This window comes from Actinia tenebrosa, unplaced genomic scaffold (assembly GCF_029948245.1).
Source record: "Actinia tenebrosa isolate PJP-AT-01 unplaced genomic scaffold, QUT_ActTen_1.0 PGA_scaffold3__52_contigs__length_22856419, whole genome shotgun sequence".
Taxonomy (NCBI): domain Eukaryota; kingdom Metazoa; phylum Cnidaria; class Anthozoa; order Actiniaria; family Actiniidae; genus Actinia; species Actinia tenebrosa.
Window position 1 is genome coordinate 7,597,321 of NW_028292580.1, and position 19,871 is coordinate 7,617,191.

The 19,871-nt window shown below is 34.4% G+C and overlaps 2 protein-coding genes across 2 annotated transcripts in view; one reads left to right on the forward strand and one right to left on the reverse strand.

The window, feature by feature from the left end:
* The first annotated feature begins 946 nt into the window (after positions 1-946).
* LOC116300694 (uncharacterized) lies at positions 947-8,929 on the forward strand. Its single transcript, XM_031709610.2, has 6 exons — positions 947-1,513; positions 3,988-4,121; positions 4,747-4,902; positions 5,733-5,873; positions 8,149-8,211; positions 8,527-8,929. Exons 1-6 carry the CDS (start codon positions 997-999, stop codon positions 8,638-8,640), a joined length of 1,125 nt encoding a protein of 374 aa, XP_031565470.1. The 5' UTR covers positions 947-996; the 3' UTR covers positions 8,641-8,929.
* Positions 8,930-9,074: 145 nt separating this feature from the next.
* The window catches only part of LOC116300693 (general transcription factor IIH subunit 4), a 45,173-nt gene continuing 34,376 nt past the window's right edge, over positions 9,075-19,871 (reverse strand). The window contains exons 6-17 of the mRNA XM_089035003.1: positions 19,532-19,643; positions 18,797-18,865; positions 18,010-18,093; positions 16,385-16,445; positions 14,652-14,729; positions 14,053-14,104; positions 13,509-13,557; positions 12,351-12,380; positions 12,191-12,238; positions 11,324-11,402; positions 10,147-10,208; positions 9,075-9,287 (exon numbers count right to left, since the gene is read on the reverse strand). Of these exons, the coding sequence (XP_088891129.1) occupies positions 9,183-9,287; positions 10,147-10,208; positions 11,324-11,402; positions 12,191-12,238; positions 12,351-12,380; positions 13,509-13,557; positions 14,053-14,104; positions 14,652-14,729; positions 16,385-16,445; positions 18,010-18,093; positions 18,797-18,865; positions 19,532-19,643 (829 nt within the window). The 3' untranslated portion in view covers positions 9,075-9,182. The remainder of the gene's footprint in view (positions 9,288-10,146; positions 10,209-11,323; positions 11,403-12,190; positions 12,239-12,350; positions 12,381-13,508; positions 13,558-14,052; positions 14,105-14,651; positions 14,730-16,384; positions 16,446-18,009; positions 18,094-18,796; positions 18,866-19,531; positions 19,644-19,871) is intronic.

Here is a 19,871-nt window from a genome sequence, read left to right on the forward strand (position 1 = left end):
GAATTCCCTGACTAACTTTCCTACGCAGTTGCCGGGATGTCGCATTGGTTTGAGTTTCCTAACGTCTGGCTCCTTGATCTCATACGCACCGTAGATTACTACTGTAACAGGGTAAGCAACTTCGTAGAACAACATGTCGATGCCTACCAGCGCTCCAGGCCTGGTATTCTTGTTTAGGACGAACAAGCTTTGCTTACCAGACGCCCGAATAGGGTTGCGACCTCTTTCTATTATCCATTCGCCGTCGTAATACTTTATAAACGTTAACTGTTAACGGTAATTACCTTCAGGCATCAGGTTTATTATCTTTTCGGCTCTTTCTTCGTCCATGATTTCTTCTGTGTCTCCTTCTGTGAATGTCGTGAAGGCGAAGTCGGCGTCCAGCCTATCTAAGACTTGTGTCCGCAGCTTGCATGTAGTTTTGTTTTGAATGCTTGTGATGGCGTCCATCTATATCTAGGAAATATTTTAACCTTCGTTTGCGACACTACAGAATTCTTTACATTAGAACAAATATTTTAACTCAGTAATGCGGGGCACCGATAAAACCCGTTACACAGAGGGACCTTACGGGTAATACCCGCGGGAGCCGGATGGTACTTGGCGGGGGCAATACCCCGCTCATACGGTACCCCCTCCGCGGGTCCCCCTAACTGCTGCTTCTGGTATATATTGGTTTTTCTTTCAACCGAATTTTAACTCAACCGAATTCGCGCGGACGCCATTTTAGCGCTCATGATAGCAAAACTAGCTTCTCGATATAAATATTGCAATAGTTCAACAGGCACAACGAACAAAGGAAGGAATTTTGAACTTCTATGGTGATTAAGAGCTATTGATAACCAATTAACGACAGCCAATTGTGGAGTAGAACCGGTCATCATCTGACAAGTAAACCGGTCAAACCTGTCGCCCTTTTGACGTGAGCCTCGATACAATGATTAATGTTGTGAATTCCTTTGAAAATTAAAAGCTGCGAGCAGTGTGTCTTTGGTCATGAAGAGTTCGATAGCAGAGGCTGAAAATTCTTGTTTTTTTCACCCAGAAGATCGTAATGGATGTCCTGGATCAATATCTGAAAGTTTGTTAGACGTTGATACGAAAAAAGAACTCCCAAAAGAGTTCGCAAACTATTTGCGATCGTTATTTGACATTCTAGATCAAGATCACTGTGGATATATCAAGTTAACAGACATCGAAAATTATTGGGATGTTAAAGGACCGTCTTTTTCTGCTATGATTGACTACCTCAGACAGTGTTCACCAGATAACGGACTCATAAATTTCGATACACTTTGTACGGGTCTAAAGTTTGTTGTTCACACTCCAAATATTACCTCGCATTCGATTCAAAAGGATCATGATTGGACTTCAGATTCAAGTGAAGATTCCTTTAGATTACATGATTTTGAAACGAAGGAGCAGCTTTTAAGGAAATTACAGCCAAAACTTGTGCCAGAAGAGCCGAAAGATACTTCGTTGATGGTAAATGCGACGAAGACTACTCTTGCAAGTTAGTAAAACATCATATGTATATAATCAATTATATTAATGGAGGGAGGAAGGCAGACTAAAAATGAATAGATGGTGGTATAAAAGGGCCATCTTGTAAACATCTGCATCAAGTTGGTTTAACACTTTCTCTAGTACTTGGAATTTTTAATGTAGCTCTATATCATATCAGGTCAAATTAATCAATATGGATTATTTTCAGATCACACACAATATTTTGTTATCATCAAAAGAAAATTGAATACATTGAATTTATTTGGCTATTTAAATCCTAGCAACAAAAAAAAAAATTACACAAACGACAGCTTTAAAATCTGTTTTGCTGATATTAAATTTTGATCTTGTGATCTTGTTCATATATGAAAATTCAGCCCGCCTAATGGGATGAAATCAGTCAAGCTGCCATCCAGCCTCACTTGCATATGAACTTGTGGGCTAGCTTGTTTATATCATGAACATTTGTTCATCCAGCTTGCAGAAATCTTGGTACCTTCCAACCAAGCTGTCGGTGAAGTGAGCCAGCCCATTTCCCCATATAAATGCAAAGGAATTTTTACAAAGAAAATAAAAGTGGGCTGGGCTGGCTCGCCTCCATATAATTAAAAGCCCCTTGGAGTGGTTTTGGCAAATTTCAAAGCAGACAAGAATCAATTACAAACAATATACTTACTTACTGCCCATTATATCTACTGGCATGTAAGGTCAGCAATGCAAAGAATGGGAAAAAAACAACTTAATAGTAACTGTTTTTTTAAGTGTAAGTACTTTGAAACTCCATCCACTGCCCTTAGATAATGTAAATAAATTGTGATACCTCAAAATATGGACAACAAGCTAGGAGAAAACATATTATGTTAAGGGGCCATTTTGCTGCGCATGCGCGCCATATATAGAGTTTCGTTCATGTGGCAATACTCTGATGAATATGCTCAAAGATCATCAATAGGAGAATAACTGATTCTACAATTTCTTTGTCATTCAAACAATTGTAAGCTTTAATTAATCAAATTTTTTCAAAGCAAAATTTTGAAAGAAAACAAATTTTGTATGATATTTTTCACTCACTTGTAGTAGAAAGTGTGAGATATATAGCTTGTAATTTTCCTTATCCTTGTAAAGCATCGCCAGGAAATTATTTTTGTTTCATAAAAGTTGTAATTAAGAGAAGAAGAATTTTTCTTTCAGAGAACCATTGCATTCAGAAAACCGACATGGATACCAAAAAAGTGATATTTTCGGTACTCTAATTTTGAAGATAATACCTTGTCTCATTGATGGCTCTTTCTCGATGAAGGTCATAGGAGAATCGTGATACTGATTATAATCTATTGTAACCCTACTTAGCAGTGATAAACTAACATTGAAAAAGGTCTGACCATTTGCTGACATTCTACTCAGATATTAAAACCCTGAGCATTGGTCTGTCATCAGTGGCCATATTGCAGGAATAATTGAATCTATTTTGGTTTGTACTTGAGAAAGAATTCAGTTTTGCAATAGAAAAGGACTCTATTGTTGTGCCTCCGGTAATGGCTGCTATCACATAATGGTGCAAAGCCTGTACTGTAGCTGTTTAAGCTTTGAGATGTGAATACGCCCAAACAATCTATAATTTTAGTACTAGATTGTCAATATGGTAATGGCTGCAAAGGGGTACTCCATCAATGGAGTGGGCAACCAGGAGTACTTGTAGATGGAAGGAAATTTGTCTTAGCAGAATTTAGAGTCAATTAAGACCTCTTTAGCTTCGTATACAAATTGTCCATTTCAGATCACATGACATTCCCTTGAGAATTGTTCTTTTATGACAAACATGTTAAAATATTTACATATGAAAGAATCAACTCCCAAGAGTGACATCATGTGGTCTGGAATGTGCACAACAATCAACAAAGCTAAAGAGGTCTATTGGAATGACTAACCTGGGATTCTAAAGTGCAGGGGCGTAGCGAGGACCTAGGAGCTGGGGGGGCACTGATCCAAAATAAGAAAAAATTTCAAATTCCCACGTGCAGATTCCAGGCTCTGACCGGGTTCGCAGTGCACAGGTAGCCCGTCCGGATAACTTCATATAAATTCACACTTTTGTAGGTTGTAATAATTTATTTTCCTCTTTTGTTTTGGTTTAATATGTTTTTTTTGTTGTTATTCTTTTTTCAAATTTTTTTTTTCAAAAATGTTGGGGGGGCACATGCCCCCCCCCCCCCCCCCCTCGCTACGCTACTGCTAAAGTGTTATATTTAGTACCATTGTTTTCATGGAAATCAGCCCATTACATTGGACACCTAAAATTTCAAGTACAATTTACAAGCGTGATTCCTAAGGTCTATTCATGACTTGCATGACCTCCTTTGAACTGATTTTATGTGCCTTTTTTCTTGTCCAGATTTTACTTCATAAAAAGAATGTATGATGATAATATATTTTCATATACAGAGATATCTGCTGACATTGCCTTTTGTTTAATATTTTAAGGCAACCAAACAGGATCTACTTCCAAAGTTTATTTCGTTGCAAAAGAGCTAAGTTCAAGTACAGCTCAACATGAACAAGATGGATTAAGAGGTGGTGGTACTAACACAGTCTTAGCTAGGGAGAGGATTGACATGGTAATGCTGTTGAAATGAAATAGTGTTGAGTGACTGATATTATTATAATGGTAATTGAACTGAGTGGTCTGAATTTGGTCTGAAATTGAATGTGCGATTACAAAATCGCACAACTGCATAGCAGGAGTGCGATTTGTAATTGCAAGGACATGCGTAATAGGTAACAGTGAGTTCGTGCTACTCCTTAAACTGCTTGAAAACTCCTTGAATTTAATTCACGTTTTCAAGGGCACTTGAAAAGCTCTTGAATTTTACGATTTTAGCAAAACTCCTTGAGAACTCCTTGAATTTTTGCTTTGATCATTACTTGTCGGGTCCCATCCTGGCTTGGAGAATGACTTTGGCAGGTCTTTTTGGGGTCTCTCCATTGATTTGGGTTTTGTTTTTCAGGTTCTTTGGAATTACTCTCTCCAAAAAACCTGTCATGCTCAGCTTTTCTCTGACCATAACAACTGTTGTTTGAAAGATTCGTAAGATCAAATGGATGACATGAGTGATATAGTGGTAAAACATTTCCCTGTTGCATTGCTGGCTGTCAAAAGTCTTACAAAACATTTTAGTCTTTTAAAGGCTTCAAGGGTATCAGGTTTTCATGGTCATTACCAACTGTACTTTTGGATTATAGAAAATTAGATCAAATCAGGTGGAAGAAGAGCTTCAAGTATTAAAAGAGGGTTTGAATGTCATAGAGAAAGCAAGAAAATGGTACTTCAAGAGATTTACAGCTGTACAAGAAGAGAATCTTCTTCTTCAACAGTCAGACAAGAATTCATTAGAACAAGTAAGTCCAACAAGACTAAAAGAACATGTTGAATAATTACTGGGTTGCCTGTGGTAGCCTAGTTGTAAAATGCCTTTGGTTTTTTTTGTCTTTGTCTCACAAAAAGTGCATATGTTTACGGCCTGTATTTGAAAAATATGATCAAGATTGGAGAGACCTAGAAAAAAAAATTAATTTAAAATTAAATGTAGAAATAAATTTGAAATTTAAACTTTTTTTAAAACTTTGATTTTCCAAAATTTAATGCTGATTCCAAATCTGGAAAGAAAAATTGGGTGTCCTGAGCTTGTTTTCAATATAATCAGCATTTAATGGAGCTTTTGGAGCAAAAATTGAACCACCAGAAGTGAGTAGAAAAAAAATTAAGATTCATAAGATGATAGTTATTTGCAGACTTTGGAAGGTCTGGGGGGAAAATGTACCTAAAATGTTCCAAATAACGGTACATAACAAAGATTAGGCGTTAAATAAGCTTAAGCATATCCTCACATCGAACAACCCAGTGCACGCTCCGAGATTGTCTTGTTAAATACTATCTTTTCTTAACTTTCAGAAGGCGACATTTTTGTTTAAGTAAGGTCTGCAGAATTGACTTTTTAAAATGAATGTTTTGATCATTGAATTTCTGAAAATCTAGGAATTTATCATCATGGCAGCCTCTCAGGAAGTGGGTGTATATCTATGTTGCATACATAGAAATTCACTTAAAACATTGATTTTCAAACATACCATTTTTTCACTTCTTATGTGGAATGTCCCATAAATGGGTCAAAAACCCCTGCTGATATGTTAAGAAAGGCTTATCTAGCTCTCTGTTTTATCTGTTTTAGTTTCAGTATGAAATGCTGTTGCACAAAACGAGGAGGAAAGAACTGAATCTTAATGAGACTGTTTTCAAGTGTTACAAGAAAAACATTCAAGAACTTAACAAATACATGAAAGAGCTTATTGAAAACCCGCATGAACTACTGGTAATATACTATACGTAAAGAATACTCAAGTCTGACGTCTGAGACGAGAATCGGACAAACATAATCTGAGATACAGGGCTGTCAACCCCCCCCCCCCCCCCCCCCCCGAGATATTCAAATCTGGAGAATTGATAGGGAAAGGACATCACATCACAGTGCGTCAAAAAGCATGCGAAAAGACATCTTTCGCTTTGTAACATTTGATGTGATTGAGTTATTTCTGACCAATCAGATTATCGCTTATAATACAATGGCCTGCTTGCAAGAACAGTATATGAGGAATGCTTTGATTTTGTTAGCGATGTATAATAACACAAACAACACAAAATAATCAGAATTTTATGATTGTGAAAGTCGAGTCTGGGAGATTTGAGACTCTAATCTGGATACCAGGATACGGTCCAAAATCTGGAGACTCCCGGTGTATCCGGGAGAGTTGACAGCCCTGGAGATATGACCATTTGATATAATTACCTGGATACAAATCACTGTATTTTTGGCTCTGTTCCAAACACTTGGGACAGAGCTAAAAATACAGTGATTTGTATGGGGTAATTATATATCCTAATGACCACATCTCAGCTGATCCTCGTCAAATTTGGTGTGTAAACATCTATTTTTGATTGTCTGTCGAATTTGTTAAGCAAAAATATGATAAAGTCAAAATTTAATTTTGTGACGTCATCACTTGAGTACTCTATTGAATGTGTTGAATACATATGTTTCTTTGTCTGGGTGTTTTGTTAAAATTAATGTAGTCGTTCTTTATATTGTATAAATCTAAATATTATGTAGTTGATGTTGAAAGGCCAGAGTATATATATTTCGATAGGATCTGATAGAGTGTGAGGTTGCGTCTCTCAGAATAAAATACTATATTCATAAAATCTTTCTTCTGAACTGAAATTAGCTTCCTCATAATACACTTAACAAAGTTACTTCATTGTGATTGGACCAGAGGAATACAATTAAATCCCGAATAAATTGTACTCTGTAGAGTCCCATTTTGTCATTGATAGATACTTGTGATCAATTCCAAATTGTACTCGAGATTGTATGATTTCCTGTACAAATTAGTCATTTCTAGGCCGATTCCCTGGCTTTTATGGCAAATTTGAGGTCCGACTAAAATAAGTTAATTTCTGTATGTTTCCATTATTTGGATAAAAAGCAACCAGGCATCCCTTGTAATTATTTCAAGACCCTGGAGACTATTTGTTATTCTGAGGAAGCTTACGATTTGCATAATATTCTAATAATACTTGTATCTAATTGAGCTGATCTGCGCAGTATATCAAGCCTATCAAGTATCTGTATTGAGTCTTGAACGGGATTTGAACCCATGCCCTGCAGATTCCAGTGCCATGCTCTAAACACTGAGCTCTAACCACCAAGTCTCAATATTCTTGTCCAATCATGGTTATCAATAAAATGTTTTGGGCAGGAATTACAATAAGAATCTGTATTTAAAATAAATTATCTCTCTCTGATTATGCTAATTAGAATTCCCATAATATTCCGCACTATTTCCAAAAAATTCCACAGCCAATGTAATGAATTGTAGAAAACAATCTAGCTGTCATGCGTGAAGGTTTACAAGCTCACCATTTTTTATTGAGGGCAGTCAATTCACTGCCAGCTTTCCTGTCAATGTACAGCTGTTGTCACAACAGTGATGAGTATCATCCAGCAACATCTGCTTTCCCCCTCAGTTTATAAAAATAAAAATTGATAATTGTATCCATTGAATTTCAGTTGAAGTTTGTATAGTGTGAGAAAAGTTGGACACCGGTATTTATGGTTTGCATATGATACTGAATGTGTTCACCCAATATAAAAATAGAGAGAATAAGGAAAAATATCAATTGCCCTTGGCAGGATTCGAACCCACGTCTTCGGTATTCTAGTCCAATGTGTTAACCACTACACTACAAGGACCAACCACGCTGGTAACGCAGCCAGAATATGAAATGTAGGGTATTCGTGAGGATCCCAGAACAATATTTTTTCTCTATAGATAAGTTGAACACCGTAAATATGTACGCAAAGAATAGACATAGTATAGTAGTAATAAATTATGCGTTCGGTGTGTATATAATGAAGTAGAGAGAATAAGAGAAAATTATCAATTGCCCTTGGCAACTTCATTATATACACACTGAACGCATAATTTATTACTACTACAATCTAAAAATAATGATTTTCAAAGATTATTTTAATCGTAATTTAGCTTTTCATAATCTTTACTAAACTTTTGTTCTTACTTACATTGTAGAACATTTCTAACTCGATGGATGAATGTTCTAGCACAAGAGAGCAGCTACAACAGTTAAACCATGTAAGCATAAGCACAGTAATTGATCTATGGGGGACTTTTTAAAAATATTGGGTACCCTCAAACAAAAATCATGAAAGTGTACAATCCCTACAGGATGAGTTGGTAGTTTGAAAGTTCTTATAAAGTAAATTAATATGGTGTTTACTGTGATCTGTTTTTGTTCCTCAAAAGAGCCTGGGTCGAAGGTTGTTTTCATGGCAACTCTAAAAAATACACCAAACTGATTGTTTTACCCTCTGTGCTTTTAAGTATAATAAGTATTTTGGTGCTTTTGCCCTTATATATTGAAGTAGCAATGCATGTTTTGAAATTTAGGACCTATTGGAAAAGAACAGCAGAATTGCGCAACTTGAGAAGGAAAAATCAGTATTAATCAGAGACTTGTTCCAGGCAAAAGCTGCAGCTGGTCTTGGAAATGTGAACAAGTAGTTACTTCCAAAGGGATGCATAATATCATCATGTATCCATTAATAGGCATTTTATCCAAATGTCGTTTTTTATCTTACCGTGTGTAAGTATTTAATAATATGATTATATAACATGATGTAAGCAGTGCTAATGGTTGATTTGAAGCTCACAAATGAATTAAATTATATTTATGTAAATTATATTTTTATAATTCTGAGAAATACTAGTAGACAAAGTAGAAAGAAACTAATATTGTTAGTTATTTTTATGCAGATAATACATTTTGAATTAATAAAGAAGGTAAAACTTTGCTGTTTGTTTGATTTTTATCTATCTGATATGTAATTATTGTTTGTTGTAAACTTAATGTTAAGCGACTCACTGACTGACTCAATGATTGAATGGCTGCAGTAATGTTTAGAAACTCCTGATGGATACAACAACATAGAAGTAAACACTTGCACAACAAAGATTTTTAATGTCAATAAATCTAATAATATTTTAGTGATATGCTGTCACAATGTCATCGAGGTAATTTCTTTTCCTTCATAATTTTGAATCAGTTAGGTCTTGTGTCTTTTCCAGAACCGTTTTACATCATCATGTCCAGAGCGACTGACAACGACAACCCTTTTCAAAGAGTTTGCCCAAATGAGCACACCAAGATCCTGCAATAACATTCTAAAATATTAGAACCTTTGAGAAGTTGTATAAACCCAGGGCATATAACTGGATAACTGGTATAGTACACTATATCGATCCTCTGTTTCCTTTTCTGAGTTCGATAAACAGGATGCATTGTGGTCTAGCTTGGGTACAAACAACACCATATAAGGCATGATGGACAAGATGTTTGTACCCAAGCTAGACCACAATGCACCACATTTACTTTCTCAGAAAAAGTCTTTGTAATGTTAATGAGCTTCATTAAGAGAGGTATTTACAAATTTTTGTCCATCATATTCCATTATAGCTATGCATGAGCATTCAGCATAAAGTGTGGTATAGATAAGCCAAAGGTCGTGGTTTGATTCCAGCTAGGTTTTAAGTTTATTTATCAAAAGATTTTTTTCCTTTGTAAAAAGGTTGAAGTACAACATTTCTAAGTTTAACTCCTGATCTCATTATGCATTCACAGGCAATACAGTATATTTCGATCAGTATTCAAGGGCTATATATGTTATACAGATATAGCCCTTGAATTCATAATGAGCATGCATATATGAGATATAAAGCCCTACGAATAAGAAAGAAAACCATGTCAGCCAAATAATAAGGCCCATCTTCAAGGCCAAGGCACAGCTTATTCCTATCTAGACTGACATAAGGATTATAAATATCTTATTCTCCCTCCTACCCATTTTACTTTTACACTTGTTTTGCAATTTATTTTATTTGTTTTGTATAATATGACTTAACCTGACTTAATTGCTGTATATTATTAGATATATTTAGTAAAGGTGGAGGGAGTTAACATAGCCTCTATTAGTCGGGCTAATAATTTATAACTAATAATAATGAACTAACCTCTGCATATTTTCTTAACGTGTCAAAGTCATCTTGAGATAAAAACTGGTTGTAAAGTACTCCTATAAAAACAAATGATTAGAATGAAAGATATTATTCATTGTGGAAATGGCAATAAACGATTACTTAATAAATTTATTCATTTGTAGAAAAAATACGTTTTGACTGCAAACTGCTACAAATGGTTCAAACTGGATGGTGTCTCTGTTATATAGCACTCCTCCAAACATCAGAACTGCAGCATAAATCCTATCAGTACTACCTTATGAAGAAGGACTGAGACGTAATAACCAATAGATTGCTCTAACCAGTGCTATATATTAATAAACATACTATCCAGTCTACACAATCACCTGATGAAGACTAGCAGTTTGCAGTTGCAACGTCACTGTCCTTCAAAAAATGACCCTTGATCATAAAATTTTATAATAAAATTAATAATGAACTTTTTTGATGGAAACAAAATCCCTCGGTCTATTTTACTTGTTACACTGCCATATTACCATTTACTAGATGTCTTGGGAGAGCCTACGCAACAAGCACTTAATGTAATGTATTTAGAAAATACAATGAATCATACCTTTCTAATACTGTTAATAGAATTTGATAGATTTAGAAACTTTACATTGACCGAGTTCCATGTAGGTTCTCCCTAGATGTCATGCCCATCCCCATTAATGGACCTAATCCTCATATTCCCATTTCAGACCACCTGTAATTCTCTTGGAAATAAGATTTATTTGTTTAACCAGCTGATCTGAAATAGCGACCGAAATGACATCTGCTCAATACAAAACTGAGGTGTCCTGAAGCCTGTTGAAATTGACCTACTAAAAGTAAAAACATGCCTGTCATTGTATTAAAAATTTAAAACTCATAAACTAATTGTGTCACTGTTATCAACTTCTCATTAGCAGCATTATTTTTTCATTTGGTGACCTGCAAATCTATGATTTCAGGTGGGAAAAAAGGGGCACTTCAGTTTTGCAAATTTTCTCAAATCTGATTGGCTAATGTTTTCTTTCAGATCAGCTGGAAGCTGTATCCATATTCATGTGTCTTCTTGTGTGTAACCATTAAGGAAATGACTTGTGGTATGAAATAGGAAAAAGATAAAATAATATAGAAGTATAATAATAATATTGGACCAAAACATTGATGCAGTCAATCCCATTACCTTCAGTAAACTTCATTCTGCTTCTCTCCATCTCCCAGAGTCTGACTTGATCACTGATTGTGGGTGGAATAATGGGAGTCTAAAATATACACAAAAGTCAAACCTTTTTTAAACTATACATCATCAAAAACCTTAAACCTGAACTTAACAAACAATCAGACTATTAGAGTGAAAGTCTTCAATTAATTATTATTTTTTGTCTGTTTCTCACTTGATTTTCAATGTTATGCGCTTTCATTGTCATTTTTCCACTTGATTTAATCTATTTTATTGTTATTCACTGAACTTTCACACTTGCTTTAGCTATATTTATAGTAATATATAGTATAGAGTTTACAGTTTTCATTACACCTGTTGATGATGTCGAGATGACAGCTAAACATTGTCTTTTACAACTAGATTTCTTACGAAATAGAGATTGGTTATCTAATTACAGTGCAACTACTGTAACCATGGCCACTTAGACCAGTTGGACAAGAGATTCAATTAAGATGTAAAATGAAAACAATGCATTCCAACTTTGGGTAGAGCCAATCAGAAACCTAGACTGCACAAGGATGGTAATTTGACCCTCATTTTTATGTGTAAACAACTAAATAGCTATCGTCATTTTCTTGTGGGAATAAAAAGATATGTCAAAAGGCTTAGTTGTTTTCTGCTGCTTTCTGATTGGCTCCTGTGACTACTCAAACTTGGAATAAACTGTTTTTATTATAGAATTTGATTGGTTCTCACTGTCTAAGTGGCCCTGGTTAAAGTAGTCACACTTTAATGTATCATCATCTGCAATGGGTGGATATGTGTACTGCCTTGTCAGCCAATGGGGTGGATATCTCAGACAAATATACAAAATATGCGAAGCATTACCTTTTTTTGCATTTCTGGATGAGCTCGTGTTTGAAGAAAGTGAAGAATCTTTTGAAATAAATATAAAATAAGTAGTACTGAAAGATGTTACTGGGCAATTGTATCACAAATAGTGAAAAAATAATGTCAGGATCATAATCATTCAGCTAGGTCACATTACCTGCTCTGCTGAAATGCCACTAGAAAGAGCCTTGGGGGGAAAAAATATATTAGGCTATGAAAATTATGCAAAGGCATTTCTAATTAATGTAATATTGATTATTATAATAATGTATATTATGTATGCAATAGGTATTTTGATGCAATTAATAGTGTTAGAAATTTGTTTTTATACACGAGTTTACCTAGTAGTTACATTTATGGTTGACACCATTAATTAGAAAACAAAATGGAAATTAACAGTGGATTCCACAGAGTGTCTCTTTTTCCAGTCTGGATTCCAATTATTGGCTATTTTAGAAACAAGTGAAGGACTGGGAATGAGTATATAGCTAAGGTATTGATAATTAATGACAAGGAAGTGCACATCAAAATTAACAGGTTTCTGCAGTGTGTTTTCAATTGACTAAGTAACAGATAAATTATGAGCAATCAAAAACATCAAAAATTATTAGCAAAGAAATGTATGAGATTTACTAGGGACAAGCATCCCAAGCAACGATAGGTACATTTCTTTGTAATTTTTCAGAAACTTTTTCAGAACTTTTTGAAAGGTTGCTACACAAAAGGTATGAGACCCAAAATCTTGAAACTCCAGAAATTTACTAATTTTGATTCTGATCTCGTAAAGGCCTACATTGCATCCAGCCTTTTCTTTCGAAGTATTTACTGAGAAAATTCCAGATGTGATGCAGGCTAATCTTGTTATGGCTTTCTTTAAGTAGGTTAATTGTAATAACTCGTTCCCAGTCCTCAACTCGTTTCTAAAGTGGCCAATTTGAATTTGATTTTTAATCATTGTTGAAATCCACTGTGCCGGCCTCCACTAATAAATAAATAATGTGATGATGTAATTTATCATCAATAAGAGAGGACAGACACATAAAAAACTGATGTCTATTTGTTAATTAGCTGCATTAACATGCATGTTTTATTCAAATATTATAAACAATGGCATACACTGAATCGAAATATGGCAACCAATTTGAATAACTATTGTTCTGTACTGACTAGCGACTGACTAGCCTCTCATACATGTGAAAATGCTTTTGTGTTTCCATGTGAACACGAGGCTAGTCAGTCACTTGTCAGTGCAGAACAATAGTTATTCAAATTGGTCGCCATATTTCGATTCGATGTATGATTCTAATTTTCTTACTTGATGACAACTTTCTCTGGTTAGGACAGCCACACATAAGTTTGGAAACCTGTTTTCAATAAAATATAAGAGTTGAGTTATTTTAATGATGTGATAATGATTTTCTCAATATTATGATTTTCCACACTGGAATACAGGATGGTTAAGTTAGCAAGGACAATAATTGCACTGGAGTCATGTATCTACATGTAGATATTTTATAATTTCTCCCAGTGAAAGTTTTGCTCTGACTTGTCTTTCAACCCAACCATGTTTAGTATAAATACACAGGTGATTATTGAAAATCTCGCGCACTGATTGGTAGAGAAACTCACACTATCACACAATAATCACCTCCAGTGATAATCCAAAATGGCGGCCGCTTTGTTGCTGTAACTGGAAAAAATGTGTCTTTTATCTTCTTTTTTTTTTTTTTTTTTGAAAGAATCACCTGTGTATTTATACTAAAACAATTATTCACCTCAGGCTCAGTAAATATAGATATTTTTCACTTCGCCTTTGGCAAACATTTGCTAAATAACTGTACACTGCAGGTAAATATTACCTGCATAATATTTCACAAAACAATCCTACTAAAGCTACTTGAAGGGAAGAATCTGAAATGAATTTTAAAGTTAAAGAGAATCATTAAAGTTGAATTTAGACTAAATTGTCATTATAGTTGGGGAATCAATTTATGATCAGCCTGGAAACCTCTCCATCAACAACTGACCAACAGCTGACATTAACTTACACTTCTTGTTCACATTCCTGGTATGAAAACAGGGAGCGCAATCTCTGAAAAGTGCAAATAGTATCCACGAGTTCCCCACACAGTGGTTTGATTGCAACTTATTGCCACTTCTCCTTTAGATTCTCAGAAACTAGATCTACTACTAGTAAACCATCCCAACCAGGTAACCAGGTCTACCCTGCCCCCCAGGGTCTTTTTTTTTTCTCCAATAGAGCCTTTGCACCATAATGTGATGGCAGCCATGACAGGGGGCATAACAATAGAGATTTTCCCCTTGGGAAACTGAATCCTTTCTCATGTAAATCAGATTAGACCAAAAGCAATTATTGTTCCTGCCCCCTGTCTTGGCTGTCATGATGTGATGGTGCAAAGCCTATTATTATATATTTCATTCATTTTAAATAATATACCTGTATATGCATAGACACGATAATTTGTTTCTATAACAATAAAACCATCTTGTGTTTTACTTAGTTGACTTGATTTTTCTATTTTTAACAGAAACAAGAATCAAAGTTAAAAAACAAAGTTAACATCGACCTCAACTGTCTGTACCATAAAGATCAATACTAAAATACTATCAATCAATACTGAAAATACTATTAAATAGTGGATTTTAATTTCATGACCATGAAAAAAGAGTAATGGGCATGAAAATTAAAATTTTATGGCCATGAAATTACCATCAAATACAAAATTAAATTTTCATGAACCATGAATACTTTTTAATGGCCACATGGAAAAAATTTGTGGCCATGAAATTACTATAAAATCAAAAGATAAAATTTAATACCCAAGGAATTATCTTTGATGGCCATGAAGTTATATAGCATAATTTTTTCTCATGGCCATTAATTTGTCATGAAATTAAAAAATCAAATTTCAAGATCCATGGATACTTTTTGATGGCCATGAAATGTCATGAGAGGAAAACTAAAGAACATGTACCTAAGTTATAAGAAGGCCAGTCTGTATTCTTTAGTTCATTTTGAAGTAGTATTTCAAACATGCGAGAGAGTTCTTCCTCCAATTTCCAAACACCTCAGTTGGCTGCACCTCGTTTTTTCAACTCACTTTTCGGTGTTTGGAAATCGGAGGAAGAAATCTCTCGCATGTTTGAAATTACTTCGCAAACTCATGAATATGTCTTGGAGAAAATCAAAGAAAAAGTTTACGAAATTTAATGCAAATTAAGAACACATTTCCAAACCAACATCACAGTAGTGATTTGCTTTGTTTTCTCCTCATGAAATATTCATGAGTTTGAGAATGTAAATTCATGGGTTTTCAGCACATAGTGCTAGCTAAAATAAGTTAAATATTTATAAATTAAAGCAGTATAAAATGCAGATGGCAGTCATAATTATGTCTCCACACTGCAAAATATATGACATTGTACTTTGAAAACTACACACCACAGCACACCTATCCAAAAACAGCTCACAATTATAGCTTATTTATTTAAATCTTAAACTTTTATTAAAATCTATATTTTACCAGAGTAACATAATTATATTGACTGGTATAAAAGCATCAAAATACAGGTATTTCATAGATTACTTATGCAAAATATTTTGTCACAACTGAACAATCACATTGTCAAGTGAATTAGAAAATATATGCACTAGTTTCAAAGTAGTAAAGGCAAATATTTGCAGAATTAAAAGTTGAAAGCAATTAAAATGTGCCATAAACATGAAAATGAGGCTGGTAGGGCCTCCTTTCTCTTTTCTTACAAATTCATCTAATTTCAAAGCAATGTAGCAACTTTTCAGGTATAATTTTTACTACCACGTTGTCAAATGTATGTATATGCTGTTTCAAATGCTAACTATTATAACTTGTTGTAGAAAGACATTTTCTAGGGCTTTTTGCATATTATTATGGTCTATTGCTCGACGAGTTAATATACTGTAAGCAGTAAGATCAAAATGCAACAATAATGTGAATATAATAAGCCTTTTCATAGCTTAAGAATCGATTCCACTGTGCATGCGATTTTATCCCGAATTTCTCACCTTCTTTTGTTTAATTAAGAACAAAAGAAGGTAGAAATTCGGGATAAAATCGCATGCACAGTGGAATCGATTCTTAAACTGTGAAAAGGCTTATTATAGTGGTTACAGCTAGAAAGAGTTCTTACCTGAACTTGAAAATGTAAAGTCAACAGCTAATTTGGTTGGATAATACCTCTTTGATGTGCGCTGAAAATCATAAAAAAATATATAACTTTCTATTGTCACTAAATTAAATAATAGCTATTGTATGCACATGAACCTAAGAAATTAATGGACAACGATGCAGTAACAATCTTGTGATACATTCAAGTACAACCCATGTAACTATATAATTTATCAAGACATCATAGACAAGAACAAAGTAGCCAAACAATGTATTCTAATAGAATCATGTGCCAACCGAATGAAATGTCCCTTAAATTCAATATAGAAAAACTCTCAAAGTACAAAGATCTAGCAAATTAAGATAAATAAAATGTGGGGTATGGAAACAAAAGACATACCTATCACCATTGTGTGACGTAAGTGAAATATCAATGAATATATTGTAAAAAAATGTAAAAGATAAAAAAACAACAAAAACAATAGAAATAAAATAAAAATGAAAAATACGAGAGAATCATCCATGAAAAAAATCATCTGAACTAACAATTGCTGAGCTAACAATTTGTTAGCAAAACTTAAGCAAATTTGAAAACAAAAATGCAATATTATAACTGGTTTATTAATTTAAAGTACTACTGCTGCAGTAAAAACCCACATAAAAGAACACCCATTTTTGGAGTTGAGGCTTATTTTGTTCTTATTTAACAGGTGTTTACTGAAAAATCAGCCTGAAGGTGTTCTTAAGGTGTTCTTAAAATAAATGTTTCTAAAATATATATAGCAGTATTACTATATAGACTACCAATACATGTAGATGATATCAATGGGTAAGTTCAAAAATGTTATTAAAAAAAATCTTGACTGACAATAATAACTGTATCAAAACAGTAGAAGAATAAATTAACCCTGATTAGTCATTTCTAATTATGTTATTGTAATTACATAAATTTAAAATAAAATCAAATTGAATTGAATTAAACTCTATTACTCTACTGCAAAACAGGTCTAGCACATAAATATTGATCTAATTTTTTTTCAAGAACACTTTTTAATTTTTCAGGGTGATGGTGTTCTTATTTACATGGTACTTAAAACGCCCAAATTCAGGTTGGGTTTTCTTAACCCACTTGTTCTTTTATGCAGGTTTTTACTGCATTGCACCATAAACAGTGTATTACAGCGATTCCCAGTCACACTTGACCAACAAGGCCTTGAAGAGATAACTAGCTAAAAAATAGTGTGAGCTGCGTCAGTGTTTCTAATGAAACAGTAATGATAAAAGGTTACACCGCGAAAAGATGATGTTTCGGATGCCTAGTCCTTCAAAAAATTGAGTTTGGGTGTGGATGTCAGTCTGAGGATTTCTATTGTTTCTATTGGTTTCTACACCAGGAATGGGGTGAATACTCAATGTGAACACATATACAAAAACTGTTGCTTTGGATATATTTTCTCAAAAATGTCACCAGATTCCAGCTCTGAATCTTTGGAAAAATTTGAAGTCAGAATAGAAACCCTTTTGATTGACGTCCATCAAAACTCAATTTTTCCTTTGCGATTTAGGACTAAGTTAGTTGAGTGTGACTGTGAATAAAGTGCTAAAACTTAAAAAAAGGCATGGACAGAATAAAAAAAAGGAAGTTACCTTTCTCTGGAAAACTAAACCTATCTCTCTCAGGTGCTGCAGCATTTTCAACTGACATTCTGTTAGTCCATCAGTAGGGTAATCCTTAAAGAAAATTAATCATGGTGTTTAAATTATAATTGATTAGAAGATCACTGATCACTGATATTCTACACACCCAGCCATGGCCCAAGGGCGGATCCAGGGTTTTTTGAAGGGGGGGTCTCAGGGGTAAATTTTGTGGGCAAAGGAATCCCAGTCACATTTTTACCACAGGAAGCCCATTTGACCTCAGGAATGACAGGGGGGCGACCCCCCCGACCCTCCCCCTGGATCCGCCCTTGATGGCCACCCAACATCTTTTTAACTATATGTAGTGCCATTGAATAATAGAGCAGTTTTCGCATGACTGTGAAAAGCTCAGTTGATTAGATGGAGAGTAAATTCTCGTGCAATGTGATTGGTCTGGCGTATCGCTTGCTGTGTGATGACCATGTTCGTGCCTTGATCTTTTCACAGTCATACGAAAACTGCACTATTTGCAGGACGCACCTAACTATGGCCACCCAACGCATCTCTTTACTAGTTAGTCAATCATACAGAGAATTCTGTGTATTTATGTGTCATATAAATGCACAAATTCACTGTCTGATCTCCTGTGGTGTTACCGACTTACTTACATAACTCGATGACATAGTGGCTTGGCCTCTACGAGGCAGTAGCCACATAAATCCCAGGTTTTTTCTAAACCAGTAAAATATCTTTAGCAAAGGAAATATTAAATAAATTTAATTAACAACATTAGTACCTTTCCAGGAGTTGAAAAACTTAATTGAAATAAGAAAGACAAACACTCAACCAAGTCCATACCACGTGCCTTGGAAAGAAAAAAGCAACATTTGCTAGTAACAGTCATCATAAAAATAATACAGGTATGCTTACACTCCTCTGGGTGTAATAAGAACAAGGATGATAACATATATGTAACTCAAAAGTTTGTCATTGGATCATTGTAAAGCTAAGCATATATATCAGCATAATTATATTTAATAATATTACAATTCACCTTTTAAGCACTAGCCCAAAACATGTTGGATTGTGTTATGGTCACCGAAAAGTTCCGACATAATATACTTGGATTCTCATACAAATTTACTGAATTTAAAAAAAAAATTCAGATCAATTCCTTTAGTTAATATTCTAAACAGTAGTAAGAAAAGCTTCAATCAAGTTAGAGGAATGATATTTTGCTTGTATTTAGGGATATATCTAAACAAATGGAGTGAATAATTTGTTTAAAAGTCAGTACGTTCGTACGGAAATCCAAGAACAATGCACGAACTCTTGGTGATTGCAAAACAATCCATAAGTTTTTTAAACTCGGTTCAGAAGTGAGTGCATTTCACTCAGAAATCTTTTATTTACTGACAAAAATAAAACAAGCTTCTCTAGGATTTCCTTTACTTATATTTTAAGACTGGCTTGTCACAGGAAACCCAGTAAAATATAACAAGTAATGATGATCAATTGACCTTGCTGTTACCTCAACTGTCTCTAAGTATTGTAACATGAAATACCAGACTTGTGAACTTCTATCCATGAGAAGAAATTGAAATCCAGCAGGGCTTATGACAGGACTAGACCCAGGAGACTCGCTGAAATAGTAACAATAGCATTATCGTTAGGTAATTACCAAATACTGCTGCCCCAACTAGTATATATGAACGTGAAATACACCTTTTGCTGTTCATTAACCGCAAAGGAATATTCATTGAAGCGAAGAAGCATTGTCATTAGAGGGAACAGGCATACAATAAGGCGAACGGAGTCTCAAGAGTGGGATGCATTAAGAAATTTAGCATTGAATTTGACAATCATGAATA

Coding starts and splice junctions, on each gene's coding strand:
- LOC116300694 (XM_031709610.2), top strand. CDS start 997: ATGAAGAGTTCGATAGCAGAGGCTGAAAATTCTTGTTTTTTTCACCCA. Junction 1,514..3,987: donor GACGAAGACTACTCTTGCAA/GTTAGTAAAACA, acceptor TAATATTTTAAG/GCAACCAAACAGGATCTACT. Junction 8,212..8,526: donor AGCTACAACAGTTAAACCAT/GTAAGCATAAGC, acceptor TTTGAAATTTAG/GACCTATTGGAAAAGAACAG.